The sequence below is a fragment of the Oncorhynchus nerka genome, linkage group LG10 (assembly GCF_034236695.1).
Source record: "Oncorhynchus nerka isolate Pitt River linkage group LG10, Oner_Uvic_2.0, whole genome shotgun sequence".
Lineage (NCBI taxonomy): Eukaryota > Metazoa > Chordata > Actinopteri > Salmoniformes > Salmonidae > Oncorhynchus > Oncorhynchus nerka.
The window spans coordinates 32,354,604-32,369,788 of NC_088405.1; the positions used below are offsets into that span (position 1 = coordinate 32,354,604).

General features: G+C 45.7%; 1 protein-coding gene across 17 annotated transcripts in view; it reads right to left on the reverse strand.

The window, feature by feature from the left end:
• birc6 (baculoviral IAP repeat containing 6) overlaps positions 1-15,185 on the reverse strand; it is a 160,370-nt gene that overhangs the window by 115,636 nt on the left and 29,549 nt on the right. For 16 of the 17 annotated variants that reach the window (XM_065023225.1, XM_029669536.2, XM_029669527.2 and 13 more), the window contains exons 14-30: positions 14,804-14,935; positions 14,492-14,623; positions 14,104-14,270; positions 13,595-13,728; positions 13,234-13,395; positions 11,299-11,430; positions 11,084-11,181; positions 10,803-10,950; positions 10,515-10,648; positions 10,259-10,405; positions 9,933-10,120; positions 7,915-8,214; positions 7,593-7,692; positions 2,573-2,787; positions 2,127-2,335; positions 1,595-1,941; positions 243-462 (exon numbers count right to left, since the gene is read on the reverse strand). In XM_065023225.1, the coding sequence (XP_064879297.1) occupies positions 243-462; positions 1,595-1,941; positions 2,127-2,335; positions 2,573-2,787; positions 7,593-7,692; positions 7,915-8,214; positions 9,933-10,120; positions 10,259-10,405; positions 10,515-10,648; positions 10,803-10,950; positions 11,084-11,181; positions 11,299-11,430; positions 13,234-13,395; positions 13,595-13,728; positions 14,104-14,270; positions 14,492-14,623; positions 14,804-14,935 (2,965 nt within the window). The remainder of the gene's footprint in view (positions 1-242; positions 463-1,594; positions 1,942-2,126; positions 2,336-2,572; positions 2,788-7,592; positions 7,693-7,914; positions 8,215-9,932; positions 10,121-10,258; positions 10,406-10,514; positions 10,649-10,802; positions 10,951-11,083; positions 11,182-11,298; positions 11,431-13,233; positions 13,396-13,594; positions 13,729-14,103; positions 14,271-14,491; positions 14,624-14,803; positions 14,936-15,185) is intronic. The other variant, XM_029669525.2, reaches the window with a different exon arrangement.

Here is a 15,185-nt window from a genome sequence, read left to right on the forward strand (position 1 = left end):
AATCAAATCAAAGTCTGGGTGGGTGCTTCTGACATAAAGATAGGTATTTGTTACATTCAAACACACACCTATCTTTACGGAAGTTAGAGAGGCAGTAACCAATGGGCAGTAACCAGTTTGTGTTGTGAGGGGGAAGTGTGGACATAATGATTGTCCAAGGAGCTACAGTTTGTCAGTGTGGTGCAAAGAATCTAAAGGGAGTGCAGTGGATAGAGACAGCTCCTCAGTGCATAAAGGCCCACCTGTCCTGGGGGAAGATGAGCAGCTGCTCGGAGTTGTAGAGCTCCTGCAGGACGTTAGAGAGGAACTGGCCCCACCAGCGCTCCCCTCCACACAGCTGCACCAGCAGCAGGCCCGCGTGCAGACGGATCTTGGGCGTGCCGCTGATGCACAGGTGCTTGAAGAGCTCCTCGCAGGCCTGTGCATGGAACGTGCTCTGCAGCACAGACGGGACTGCGTGCCCTAGAGGGGGAGGACAAGGAGAAAGTATGATATCAAGTGAAAGATGGCAGTCAAATGAGAGCTAGGGAAGGATGAGTGGGAAGGAAACACAAAACTTAAGGGAAAGAAACAAATAAATACTGTACAAGGGTGGCGATATCAACTAAGAGGGTACGTGATATAACGAGGAGGGAAACTGCAAGAGGGGTACAACGCAAGTGACTGCCAAAAACATTAAATTACCACACGTACTTGACTAAATCAAATAGCGTTCAACAGAGGAAAAGTCCACAGTTCCCAGAAAGGGCCTTTCATGAAGAGACACTGACCACTACACAGAAACCACAGGCCTTGAAAAAGAAACTCTTCACTTCGGAGAGAAAAGTACAGACATTTTCCTTCCAATCAAGACCTTAAAACTAGACATCTCAATCCACTATTCTGCAGACAGCCAGTGAGAGAACTACAGAGGGCTGGATATAATGAGGGAGATTAAATGAAAGGCTCCATTCCACTGCTCTGAACAGGGCCATTTGGAATTCACTGAGGGTACAGAGACAGCACAGGCATAACGCCAGGAAACACCAGCAGCAAGGGGGTAATACTTTATTCTCTTTCATAAGAAGAGACTCGTGAAACTGTATGACGAGCTGCTAGGGAGCGTCAGTAGTGATTTGACGGATGAGAGAAGATTGCTAAGCACTCTTCACAGAACCATGGGCTTTCAGTTATCTTTGAACAACTTTGAAAAGCAAGTATTTATCTAAACTTTTTCAAAGACATCATACAGAATTGGTTGTGAGAATACGCATTGAAAACATAGGCTATTTCATTTAAAAAGGCAAGCGAGGGGAGAAGACAAAAACAGCAAATAATTTATTCCTACATTTCTCGTGGCTTGAAAGAATTCATGCCTCAAACATGGCTAAGGTACAAAAATGCTATAGGCTTATGCAAGAAGGGGAAAATACATGTATTGAGGAGGTGTGGAGGTATGACTCAGATCATTCAAAAAAAAGGACCTACCAATGTCCCCTAGAGATGTTGTTAGGAGAACAGACTATCAGGTAAAGAGGCAAGGCCAACTTCAACTTTTCAGAAAAGTAGATCCCATCCCTGATACAGACCCTGTGGCCCCCCCCAGACATCTCACCGTTGTTAGAGTGCAGAAGGCTGAGGAGTGTGTCCAGCAGGTAGCGGATGATGGTTCTCAGCTGCTCGGTGGATGAGTTCTGGATGAGCTCCCGGGGGTCGTAGGGCTCAGGCAGGATCTTGCGCCCGGCTCCCAGGGACACGCGGAGCCTCTGGACAGCGTGGTGGGCCAAGTTGAGTTGTAGCTGCAGCTGGATACAGTCCTGATAGGCCGAGAAGACACGCGCGTCCTCCTCCACTGCCTTGTCGGGCTTCCGCAGGAAGTACTGGGCATTGTTGGCACTGTTCAGAGGAGGAAGGTCTATGTTCTGGAGTAAGGTCTCCAGCCGGTGGCACCCCAGGTTGTACCTTAGGGAGAGGGCGAGCACAAAAGAGACATAGGAGTCAAATTTGCATCCTATATCCACAAAGCATTAGTCCATCTCCATTGATGACAAAGCTTGTCTGTCTAGCAGATACCGCATAAACATATATCTCAAATAACTTAAATCAGAGTTAGCTAACTAGTTGAATAGTTTAGTATGCCTTCTGACCTGCACTGGATGTCCTCCTGCAAGGCCACCATCATGGCCAGGTGCTGGTCCAAGTCAGGTTGGCTGGCCGCGTCACTCTCTCCCCTCAGGGGGTCGTGCATCAGCTTCAGCTCGCTCTCCCAGGGCAGGATGTAGGTGTGGCCATAATAGAAGCCCAATGGGATCTTGGCCCGGGCATTGGTGCTGCCATAACGACCAATCACAGTGATCTGTTGGGTGAAGTGGGAGGGATGGAGAAAATGGGATTAGGTTGTAGGAAAACAGCTGCTGTGGAACATAGTAATTTTTTCACAGAATGCTCATTGAGGGAAAAAATGGATAACGGCGCAATTTCTTCAGTGCCCACAGAGTTCAGATACTTATTCGAAAACCGTGAATAAGACAAGATGGAGAAAAGAAGACAAATGGACAAAGATCTTCAGAGACAATGCATCAATGCCACTGACTTTCATGAAGCGGCAGACAGGGGGCGGCAGAAGGTCGTGCAGGATGAGGGAGTGGGTGCTGATGTCCGTGGCAACCACTAGCCTGCGTCCGTCCACCTCCTCCCCCAGCGTCCAGATGTCGATGGACAGAGAGGCCAGGTCCCCACAGGTGGGGATCAGAGCATCTGTCAGTAGCACGGGACGACCAAAGTCCAGTGTCACAAATCTCCGCGCTCCTGGGACAAGAGAGGAGGTATTTAGGTCACAAGAGCTTTCCAAAACAACATCTCAAATGAATCCCTATTTGCCATATAGGGCACAACTCACGAGACATACAGTACCAGTCAAAAGTTTAGACACCTACTCATTCAAGGTTTAAACATTTTTTTTTTTTAGATTGTTGATTTGTTTAACACTTTTTTGGTTCCACATCTATTTTATATTTGAGATTTTTCAAAGTAGCCACCCTTTGCCTTGACAGCTTTGCACACTCTTGGCACTCAAGCAGCTTCACCTGGAATGCTTTTCCAACAGTCTTGAAGGAATTCCCACAAATGCTGAGCACTTGTTGGCTGCTTTTCCTTCACCCTGTGGTCCAACTCATCCCAAACCATCTCGATTGGGTTGAGGTCGGGTGAATGTGGAGGCCAGGTCTTCTGATGGAGCGCTCCATCACTCCTCCTCCTTGGTCAAAATGGCCCTTACAGTCTGGAGGTGTCATTTAGTAGTGGTTTCTTTGCAGCAATTCGACCATGAAGGCCTACTTCACACATTCTCATTTGAACAGTTAATGTTGAGATGTGTCTGTTACTTGAACTCTAAAGCATTTATTTGGGCCTCAAACTGAGGAGCAGTTAACTCTAATGAACTTATCCTCTGCAGCAGAAGTAACTCTGGTTCTTCCTTTCCTGTCGCGGTCCTCATGAGAGCCAGTTTCATCATAGAGCTTGATGGTTTTTGCAACTGCACTTGAAGAAACTTTCAAAGTTCTTGAAATTTTCCAGATTGACTGACCTTCATGTCTTAAAGTAATGATGGACTGTCTCTTTGCTTATTTGAGCTGTTCTTGCCATAATTTGGGGAATAGGGCTATCTTCTGTATACGATCCGTACCTTGTCACAACACAACTGATTGGCTCAAACACACTAAGGAAAGAAATTTCACAAATTAACTTTTAACAAGGCACACCTGTTGATTGAAATTCATTGCAAGTGACCAACTCATGAAGCTGGTTGAGAGAATTCCAAGAGGGTGCAAAGCTGTCATCAAGGCAAAGGGTGGCTACTTTTAACAATCTCAAATATAAAATCTATTTGTTTAACACTTATTTTTTTTGTTACTTCCTGATTCCATGTGTTTTATTTCATAGTTTTGACGTATTCACTATTATTCTACCATGAGGAAAATAGCTCAAATAAAGAAAAACCCTTGAATAACTACAAACTTTTGACTGGCACTGTATGTACAGTGAAGTCGGACGTTTACATACACCATAGCCAAATACTTTTAACTGGGTTTTTCACAATTTCTGACATTTAATCCTAGTAAAAAGTCCCGGTCTTAGGTCAGTTAGGATCACCACTTTATTTTGAGAATGTGAAATGTCAGAATAGAGATAATTATTTTTTTCAGCTTTTCTTTCTTTCATCACATTCCCAGTGGGTCAGAAGTTTACATACTCAATTAGTATTTGGTAGCATTGCCTTTAAATTGTTTAACTTGGGTCAAACTTTTTGGGTAGCCTTCCACAAGCTTCCAATAAATAAGTTGGGTGAATTTTGGCCCACTCCTTCTGACAGAGCTGGTGTAACAGTCAGGTTTGAAGGCCTCCTTGCTCGCACACGCTTTTTCAGTTCTGGCCACAAATATTCTATAGAATTGAGGTCAGGGCTTTGTGATGGCCACTCCACTACCTTGACTAAGGAGTATGAGAACTTTGGGAGTATGCTTGGGGTCATTTTCCATTTGGAAGACCCATTTGCGACCAAGCTTTAACTTCCCGACTGATGTCTTGAGATGTTGCTTCAGTATATCCACATAATTTTCCTGCCTCATGATACCATCTATTTTGTGAAGTGTACCAGTCCCTCCTGCAGCAAAGCACGCCAACAACATGATGCTGCCACCCTCGTGCTTCACGGTTGGGATGGTGTTCTTCGGCTTGCAAGCCTCCCCCTTTTTCCTCCAAGCATAACGATGGTCATTACAGCCAAACAGTTCTATTTTTTTATTCCATCAGACCAGAGGACATTTCTCCAAAAAATACGATCTTTGTCCCCATGTGCAGTTGCAAACCGTAGTCTGGCTTTTTTAATGGCGGTTTTGGAGCAGTGGCTTCTTCCTTGCTGAGAGGCCTTTCAAGTTATGTTGATATAGGACTCGTTTTACTGTGGATATAGATACTTTTGTACCCGTTTCCTCCAGCATCTTCACAAGTTCCTTTGCTGTTGTTCTGGGATTGATTTGCACTTTTCGAATGAAAGTACGTTCATCTCTAAGAGAGATGTCTCCTTCCTGAGAGGTATGACGGCTGCATGGTCTCATGGTGTTTATACTTGCGTACGATTGTTTGTAAAGATGAAAGTGGTACCTTCAGGCATGGAAATTACTCCCAAGGATGAACCAATACTTTTTTGGGGGTCTTTTGATTTTCCCATGATGTCAAGCAAAGAGTCACTGAGTTTGAAAGTAGGCCTTGAAATACATCCACAGGTACACCTCCAATTGAGTCAAATGATGTCAATTAGCTTATCAGAATCTTCTAAAGCCATGACATAATTTCTGGAATTTTCCAAGCTGTTTAAAGGCACAGTTAACTTTGGGCATGTAAACATCTGACCCACTGGAATTGTGATACAGTGAAATAATCTGTCTGTAAACAATTGTTGGAAAAATTACATGTGTCATGCACAAAGTAGATGTCCTGCCGACTTGCCAAAATTATAGTTTGTTAACAATAAATTTGTGGAGTGGTTGAAAAAACGAGTTAATGACTACAACCTAAGTGTATGTAAACTTCCAACTTCAACTGTATGTACAGTGGGGCAAAAAAGTATTTAGTCAGCCACCAATTGTGCAAGTTCTCCCACTTAAAAATATGAGAGGTCTGTAACTTTCATCATAGGTACACTTCAACTATGACAGACAAAATTTGAAAAAGAAAATCCAGAAAATCAACATTGTAGGATTTTTTATGAATTTATTTGCAAATTATGGTGGAAAATAAGTATTTGGTCACCTACAAACAAGCAAGATTTCTGGCTCTCACAGACCTGAAACAACTTCTTTAAGAGGCTCCTCTGCCCTCCACTCATTACCTGTATTAATGGCATCTGTTTGAACTTGTATCAGTATAAAAGACACCTGTCCACAACCTCAAATAGTCACACGCCAAACTCCACTATGGCCAAGACCAAAGAGCTGTCAAAGGACACCAGAAACAAAATTGTAGACCTGCACCAGGCTGGGAAGACTGAATCTGCAATAGGTAAGCATCTTGGTTTGAAGAAATCAACTGTGGGAGCAATTATTAAGAAATGGAAGACATACAAGACCACTGATAATCTCCCTCGATCTGGGGCTACACGCAAGATCTCACCCCGTGGGGTCAAAATGATCACAAGAACGGTGAGCAAAAATCCCAGAACCACACGGGGGACCTAGTGAATGACCTGCGGAGAGCTGGGACCAAAGTAACAAAGCCTACCATCAGTAACACACTACGCCGCCAGGGACTCAAATCCAGCAGTGCCAGACGTGTCCCCTGCTTAAGCCAGTACATGTCCAGGCCCATCTGAAGTTTGCTAGAGAGCATTTGGATGAACCAGAAGATTGGGAGAATGTCATATGGTCAGATAAAACCAAAATAGAACTTGTGTAACCTGGTAAAATTTCAACTCGTCATGTTTGGAGGACAAAGAATGCTGAGTTGCATCCAAAGAACACCATACCTACTGTGAAGCATGGCAAATAGCTTTACACCACTCCAGCCGATGCTTGGCATTGTGCATGGTCATCTTAGGCTTGTGTGCGGCTGCTCGGCCATGGAAACCCATTTCATGAAGCTCCAGACAAACCGTTATTGTGCTGTCGTTGCTTCCAGAGGCAGTTTTGAACTCAGTAGTGAGGACAGATTTTTACACACTACGAGCATTAGCACTCGCCGGTCCTGTTCTGTGAGCTTGTGTGGCCTACCACTCTACGGTTGAGCCGTTGTTGCTCCTTGACATTTCCACTTCACAATAACAGCATTTACGCTTGACCTGGGCAGCTCTAGCAGGGCAGGAATTTGATGAACTGACTTGTTGTTATCCTATGACGGTGCCATGTTGATAGTCACTGAGCTCTTCAGTGAGGCCATTCTACTGCCAATGTTCGTCTATGGAGATCGCATGGCTGTTTGCTCGATTTTATACACCTGTCAGCAACGGATGTGGCTGAAATAGCCGAATCCACTAATTTGCCATGTAACTCCGGAGCAGTGGAAACTCGTTCTCTGGCGTGATGAATCATGCTCCACCATCTGGCAGTCGGACAGACGAATCTGGTTTTGGCAGATGCCAAGACAACACTACCTGCCCCAATGCATAGTGCCAACTGTAATGTTTGGAGGAGGAATAATGGTTTGGGTTAGGCCCCTTAGTTCCAGTGAAGGAAAATTTTAGTGCTAAGTGCACAAATTGAGGTCCACACAGAAAAGTTTTGTTGAGATCAGTGTGGAAGAACTTGACTGGCCTGCACAGAGCCCTCACCTCAACCCCATTGAACACCTTTGGGATGAATTGGAACACCTCCTGCGAGCCAGGCCTAATTGCCCTAAATCAGTGCCTGACCTCACTAACGCGCTTGGCTGAATGGAAGCAAGTTCCTGAGTGGAGGCAAAGGGGGGGGGGGACCAACTCCATAGTAGTGACCATGATTTGAGTGTTGTCAAACGAGCAGGTGTCCACATACTTTTGGTCAAGTAGTGTATACGCTCTTGAGTTTCATTTACAACTGTTGATCCAGTTAAAAAGGCACAAAAAAGATAACTGTACTTACCAGAGTGCATGCGCTCAATGATGATGGACTGCTGTGGAGGAGGCTGGAGGAAGTGAGAGGCTTGAGAGAGGGCCAACGCCAGACCGCTGCCCATGGGGTTCTGCAACAAACAAAGGTGCTTTTTCAAAAAAATTAATTTAATTATTTTATTAATTGACGAAATGCAACAAAAGTCCCTTGGTGTTCATGTGAAAGCACAAACCTAACTGCTGTACTTTGAGCTATTGGCATTTTAGCAATTTAGCAGACGCAACCTTTCGGTTACTGGCCCACACTCTTAAACGCTAGGCTATCTGCCGTCAAAGAGTTGTTTGTGACTGACCGGCTTGGCTTTCTGGCTGTTCTTGTTGTGTGCGGCCAGGTTGACAGGCGGTGGGTCTATCATGGAGCCAGGGAAGAGCTGGGACAGCTCCACACTGATGGCTGCCGACACCGCCTCGTTGGGAGGAGTGAGTGGTGGCGTCATGAACAGCGGGGTGGTCTTGGGCGTGGGGGGGATGACTTCAGAGGGATGGATGAAGAAGCCGGGGGCACTGGAAGGCACAGAGTTGTGGATGGGCCCCACGCCGGAGGCCGCAGCTGCTGAAGTGGTCTGGTGCAACTTTGCCTCCAGCTTGGCCTTCTGTTCCGAACACAGACAGAATTACTACTCGGCTAAAACTGCCAAATATCACACTGATACATTGCATTCGGAAACTATTCAGACCGCTTCACTTTATCCACATTTTATGTTATAGACTTAATCTAAAACTTATAAAAATAAATAAAAATCCTCAATCTACACACAATACCCCATAATGACAAAGTTTTTTTTTTTCTAATTCAAAAATAAAAACAAATATCTTATTTACATAATTATTCAGACCCTTTGCTATGAGACTTGAAATTGAGCTAAGGTGCATCCTGTTCCCATTGATCATCCAACTTGGAGTCCACCTGCGGTAAATTCAAATGATTGGACATGATTTGGAAAGGCACACACTTGTCGACAAAGGTACCACAGTTGACAGTGCATGTCAGAGCAAAAACCAAGCCATGAAGTCTAAGGAACTGGCCGTAAAGCTCTGAGACAAGATTGTGTCGAGTCACAGATCTGGGGAAGGGTACCAAATCATTTCTTCAGCATTGAAGGCCTCCATAATTCTTAAATGGAATAAGTTTGGAACCACCAAGACTCTTCCTAGAGCTGGCTGCCTGGCCAAACTGAGCAATCAGGGGAAAAGGGCCTTGGTCAGAGTGGGGACCAAGAACCCGATGGTCACTGACAGAGCTCCAGAGTTCCTCTGTGGAGATGGGAGAACCTTCCAGAAGGACAACCATTTCTGCAGCACTCCACCAATAAGGCCTTTATAGTAGAGTGGCCAGACGGAAGCCACTCCTCAGTATTAGGCACAACAGTCTGCTTGGAGTTTGCCAAAAAGCATCTTATGGACTGTCAGACCATGGTCTGGTCTGATGAAACCAAGATTAAACTCTTTGGCCTGAATGCCAAGCGTCACATCTGGAGAAAACCTGCCATCATCCCTACATTGAAGCATGGTGGTGGCAGCATCATGCTGTGGGGATGTTTTTCAGCGGCAGAGACTGGGAGACTAGTCAGGATCGAGGGAAAGCTGAACAGAGCAAAGTACAGAGAACACCTTGATGAGAAACTGCTCCAGAGCGCTCAGGACTTCAGACTGGGGCAAAGGTTCACCCTCCAACAGGACATCAACCCTATGCACACAGCCAAGACAACACAAGAGTGGCTTCGGGACAAGTCTCAATGCCCTATGTGGCCCAGCCAGACCCAGACCTGAACCCTATCAAACATCTCTGGAGACCTGAAAGTAGCTGTGAAGCAACGCTCCTCATCCAACCTGACAGAGCTTGAGAGTATCTGCAGAGAAGAATGGGAGAAACTCCCCAAATACAGGTGTGCCAAGCTTGTAGCGTCATACCTAAGAAGACTAAGCTGTAATCACTGCTAAAGGTGCTTAAACAAAGTACTGAGTAAAGGGTCTGAATACTGTTTTTTTACAATATTTCAACAAACCAGTTTTTGATTTGATATTTTGGGGTGTTATGTATAGATTGAGGAGGGGGGAGAAAGTAATCCATTTCAGAATAAGGTTGTAACGTAACAAAATGTGGAAAAAGTCAAGGGGTCTGAATACTTTCCGAATGCACTGTACATGAAGTCTGACACATGATATTGGTGTTTGTGCACATAGTGACGGCTTGGATAAGAAGACGCTTGTACGTGCACCTGTGTGAGTACATAACATGCATGTCTGTGAATACGTGTGTAGGGACATGTCCGTATGTAAGTTTGCCTGTATGGGTACTAGAGTCCCTGACCTGTTGCTGTAGTTTGAACAGCTGCTGCTGTTTCTCCTGGAGCACCTGCAGCTGCTGCTCTGCAGACACCATGGCGTGGGACAGCGACTGCAGAGCCACCTGGGCTGCCGAGCTCAGCGCCGTGGACGCCTCGCCCACTGTGCCCGCCGACAGGCCACCCACCGCCGGGGTCACACCGAATGTGCTCACTGGGAGAAGAGGGGGCAAAGGTCAGGAGTATAAATCAAAATCCCTGAGTAGGAACAATGAAGATGTTTAATGTTCCGTTTCACAAAGGGTCTGGATAAACCTTTACACAAGTAACAAGAAGCAGCTGAGGTAGGTACCTGTGAACATGCTTGCGTCGTCCCTCTCCACCCTGGTGCCGTCGCTGGTAGAGATACAGGTAAAGTGCAACGGCTCCACCTCCAGGAGCCCAGTGAGGGCCGTGAAGCTGCCCTCGGCCGCCGCACAGCTGCTTACCTTGCCGTTCCCTGCAATAGACACACACACAGGTTAAGTCACACACACCAGAGTACAGCCCAGACCAAAATGAATCCACTGATGAAGGAATTGGATAGGTGTAAGCAATATGGTGCAGACCTGAGAGAATTTCGGAAAGGTCAATCTCGTCTGACTGGACGCCGATGCTACTGTTGAAGGCATTCTTACAGGAGGAGCCGCTGACCTCCAGGTCAAAGAGCACTGGGTCGAATGGGGAGCTGTACAGGCCGTATCTGGGGAGGAGACACATGGTGCAGAGCATTATAATACACAGAGTCCAGCTGGGTTCAAAAACTATGGTATTCTTCTGGCAACATTAGTCAGTTTTTTTTGGTTTCTTTAGGTCCTGATTGGGGTGTAAGGACACTAGAGGGTGAAAAGGCCCACCTGGTCTGTAGCAAAGCCTCCAGGGACGTGAGGCGGTCCTGCAGTTGCCGGGAGACAGCGGTGAGCAGAGAGGCACAGGCCGTGCTGCAGCCCGACAGGTCCTCATCCTTCACATAGTTCAGCAGCACAAAGTACCAGAACACCGACCCTGAGAGAGAAAGAGAGACTTCGACACATGCCACTGCCTAGCAAAACCATGCACTTCCAAAACAATGCTGTTGACGATGCAGAAGCCTTCTAGCCACGATTGTGTTATCAGGAAAAACATTATTTCTACTTACCACCTGTTGCTGCTGCAGGCAAGTAAGGCATATTGTCCAGCAGAGCATTCAGGAGATTCATGCCAAAGCCCTGCTGACTGGGCTCCCCTTTTCCATTACTGATGATATAGCAGACAAAAACAAGTTACAAATGTGCACACCGACTACATCACACAAGGATCAACAACAAGTATGACAGAGTATGGGTCACAACATCCATGAAAAGCCCAACTCACCTAATACAAAGTGCAAGAAAGCGGGCGCATTTGTGGGCTATACTCCGTCCAGCCTCAAAAAAACACACCCGCACAATGTCGGTCAGCCGTTTCCTTGTTTTCATCAGCAGAGCCTCCTTTCCTTCTCTCAGGCTGGAAGGAAAAGAACCAACATGCCCAATATTGTTTGTACCATGTTGTGCTGCTGCCATGTTGTGTTGTCGTCTTACGTCTCTCTGTAGTGTTGTCTCTTCTCGTGATGTGTGTTCTGTCCTATATTTTTATTTAGTATTTTTAATCCCGGATCCATCCCCGCAGGAAGCCTTTTGCGTTTTTGTAGGCAGTCAATGTAAATAAGACTTTTTTCTACACTGACTTGGGTGGTTAAATAAAAATATAATATTAATAAACACTTCAATAACATTATGGGTGAATATTTAAACAAAATTGTGATCATTAACGTTAAGAAAAAATCCCTTGCCCCCCCCCCCACAAAATTTAAAATCACAGTTATCACAAAACATATTCTTTGCCGTTATAGCCGACCTAGACAATAGGCTAAAAAAGGCCTGGGGAATGTTGTGTAATTTAAATGAAACCAGAGGGAAAGAGGCATGCAAGACAAGATCTGCGAGATACAGATGACCAAGACATATGCGCACAGTTCTGCCTGCCCCTCCTCTCCCCCCGCTCTTTGCTAATGATGAGTGTGTATTCAGTCTTCGGGCTGTTGCCTGCAGAATATCCTAGTTTATTCATGAGACCAATGTTGCCTGGATACGGAGGTGTCTTCGGGCCAGTCTTGCGAGCACAGGGTACTTGTGGTTGGGGGTGTTTTTGTCTCATATGAAATTACAGCAGGCTACTGGCTCGCCTGCCCTTTCTCTTCGCTAATGATGCGAGTGTGTGTGTTTAGTGGAATATATCCTAGCCTTGACCATTGATGATAGGCCCTAATTTACAGAAGTTGCAAACCAAGAAGTCGCGAGATACTGCTTTTGATTACCGACAGATAGGTCTAGTGCACGGTTCTGATCTGCCTATACTGTGCCCCTCCCCTCTAGCTCGCTATGAAAGACGCAAGTGTTTGTGTTCTCGGAAGGTTGCAACTAATCAGTCTCCTCCATTCCAAAAAGATCACATTTTAGTAAGTTAGTTGAGGAATCAATTATTTTGGAGACTAATCTCCACCACTACATCTTCGTTAACAGTGGTAAAACCGGAAGAGAAATGCAAGCGACAGCAGCGAAGTCCAGTATGGCAATACTTTGAGAAGTTAAATGTGAAGGTGATGAGATGCAAACTTTGCGAGGTAGAATTGAGGTACAGTAATGGTAGTGCAGGGGCAATACGCAACCATCTGAAAGGGACAAAAACCGTTGCTGGCAACAGCTGCATTGTGAATTCACATGGAATTGTATGGGTTTTTTTGGAGGGGGGAGGTGCCAATAAATCTGGATATTTGTCAAATCTGACATGATGTGTGTTCTAACAGGCCTACAATGTTATTACAATCCGATTTGGATGTATTTAGCCGTTTCAGGCTGCATAATATTTAGAAGATGTCCTTTTCAGGTTTAGAACTCCATTTCGTATATTCAATTTGTCACGTGCGCAAATACAACAGGTGTAGACCTAGTCAGCCATATAGAAAATCGGTGGTGGTAGTTGAAGCAGTTGATAAGTGTAATGCAGTTGATTGGTGACGACATGAACGATTGGGGTTGACATCCATACAAGCACTCCGATTTGTACCCTTACAGTGTAAAACACACATATAAACAGCCTAAATGTAGACTAATTTTGATGGCCGTCTCGATAATCCCCCCCAGAGTGGTATTTCCATTGTTTTGGTCTAATTCCATTGATCTCTTTACCGCATGTATAGAGCATCTCTGTATCCCTATGAATATCACATCTCCTTCTTGCTTCCCACATTGATCCTCTTAGGCCCACCTGCAGGGTCCGTTGGAGTACACTCCAGCCAGCCAGCAGAGGCAGTCCAGGATGAGGCTCTGGGAGTGCTCTGTGCCAGGGCCCTCGTCCGCCCCCTTACACAGCCCGTTCAACAGCTTCTCATGGAAATCTGGAAACTGCAGCATGGCACAGCGCTGGACTCTGAAAAAGACAGGAGCAGCATACACACAATTCAGTTAGTTATGTTTTACTACTATGATATAACGAGTATTGAAGTAACAAGATGCATGTCCGTTCTCAATAAACTGTGTAAGATCAGGGAATAACACACTTTATTAAGGTGTTGGGATTTTACAATAGTTGAGTGTTTTTCGTGAAACAACGGTACTAAGGGCCGCACCTTTCTTTGGGTATGGAGGTCTTCTTAAACCTTCGGATTGTGACGGACACCTCCTGGAGCAGGTCGCAGCCGCGGAGGTTGTCAGGTTTCTTCGACTGAGCAGGAGAATCTGCTTTGGAAGTGGAGGCCTTTTCCTAAATGGAAGAGAGGGGTATTTTAAACACGGAAAACAGTACAGTGTTAGATCAGAGAGGTCCAAGAGGGCTATTTTAAAATTGTAGAGCTGTAAACTAACAGAGAAAATGTCCTTCAAGAATGGGATGTTGCTGGTATGAGGAAGCCACATCCAAGCAATTTGACATTTTCAACTTCTCACTGAGAACCTGGCAATAGCATTATTCTCCCACCAGATGGAGACAAAGGAGAAAGCTACAATCAAGGCCATCCATGCACTCAATTTACACAACTGTACAATCAGTCAAAAGCGCCTTATGTGTGCAGCAGAGAAGGACTACTGAAATAAGCTGATGTAAAATTGCATTCGCTTTCCAATGCTTTGCCCTCAGTACCTTCGTGGCTTGTGCCCTCTGCAGCAGGGTGGAGAGGGAATGGCCCTTGCTGCTCTGAGGCTTGGCAGCGGGCATCCTCACCACTGGCATGGGGCTCTCCTCCATGCCCTTGTCGCTCACCGCCTTGATGTGCACCAGGAACGAGCGGTACTTGCCCCCAGCCATGCCTGCAGGGAGGGCGACAAACCAGCAGAAAACACACTGAAAACATCTAACATACAATACAATACGTACATTGCCAGGGGGGGGATTCAGATAGATGATCTGCATGCCACTGCTCTTTCGCTCTTCAAGAAAAAGTTGGGAAGACACATATTGGAGTGACAAAAATGGTCAAGGTAAGATTTCTTCAATGTGACTTGATGTAAAAGTTGGCAGATATTGCTACCTTTGACCAGCTTGGGGCTGGTGAGGCTCAGCATCCCAGCATGGCCTGAGAGGTCCAGTCCACTGGCCAACCACACGGGACCACACAGGATATCCTCCTTATGGTCTTCTAGGAAAGTGCACAGCCTGGAGCCTGGAAGAGGAAGAGCAATATTATGAAACTTCTGCTCGGCTGAGGAACCCCTCGGATTGCGGCTTCACCCTCAGAATCACTAGTAACACTAATCATCTACAATGTGGCAACCCAACACACAATAATCAAGTGTCAAACTGCATCTATCAACCCTGGCTGCCTCTCCATGCAGCTTTCTACCTGATGTCTCTTCGATGTCCATGAACTGAATGTCATCTGTAAAGTCGTGCAAAAGTGGCTGTCCATTCCTCTCCCCATTGGCATGGAGGACATGGGACAGGGGGAAGGAGATCTGTCTGTCAACTGCCGTCTCTGGAGAGAAAAGGAAAGAACAAATCTAATTGAGACAGTAGGCATCTGCAAATAAGATGTGTTAAGCATGATCATAAATGAAACAATCAATATTTCCCTGCACAAAGACTAGTTATCTATGGCAGCCAGTCCTCTTCATTGCAGGTCTCCAGACTGCAACCCTTTGACTTGACAGTACGAGTTAAAAACGTTTTTGTCGCACTGGTGCGATCTGCACATTCTGCCTGGTCACAATCAAAATGTTGTATTT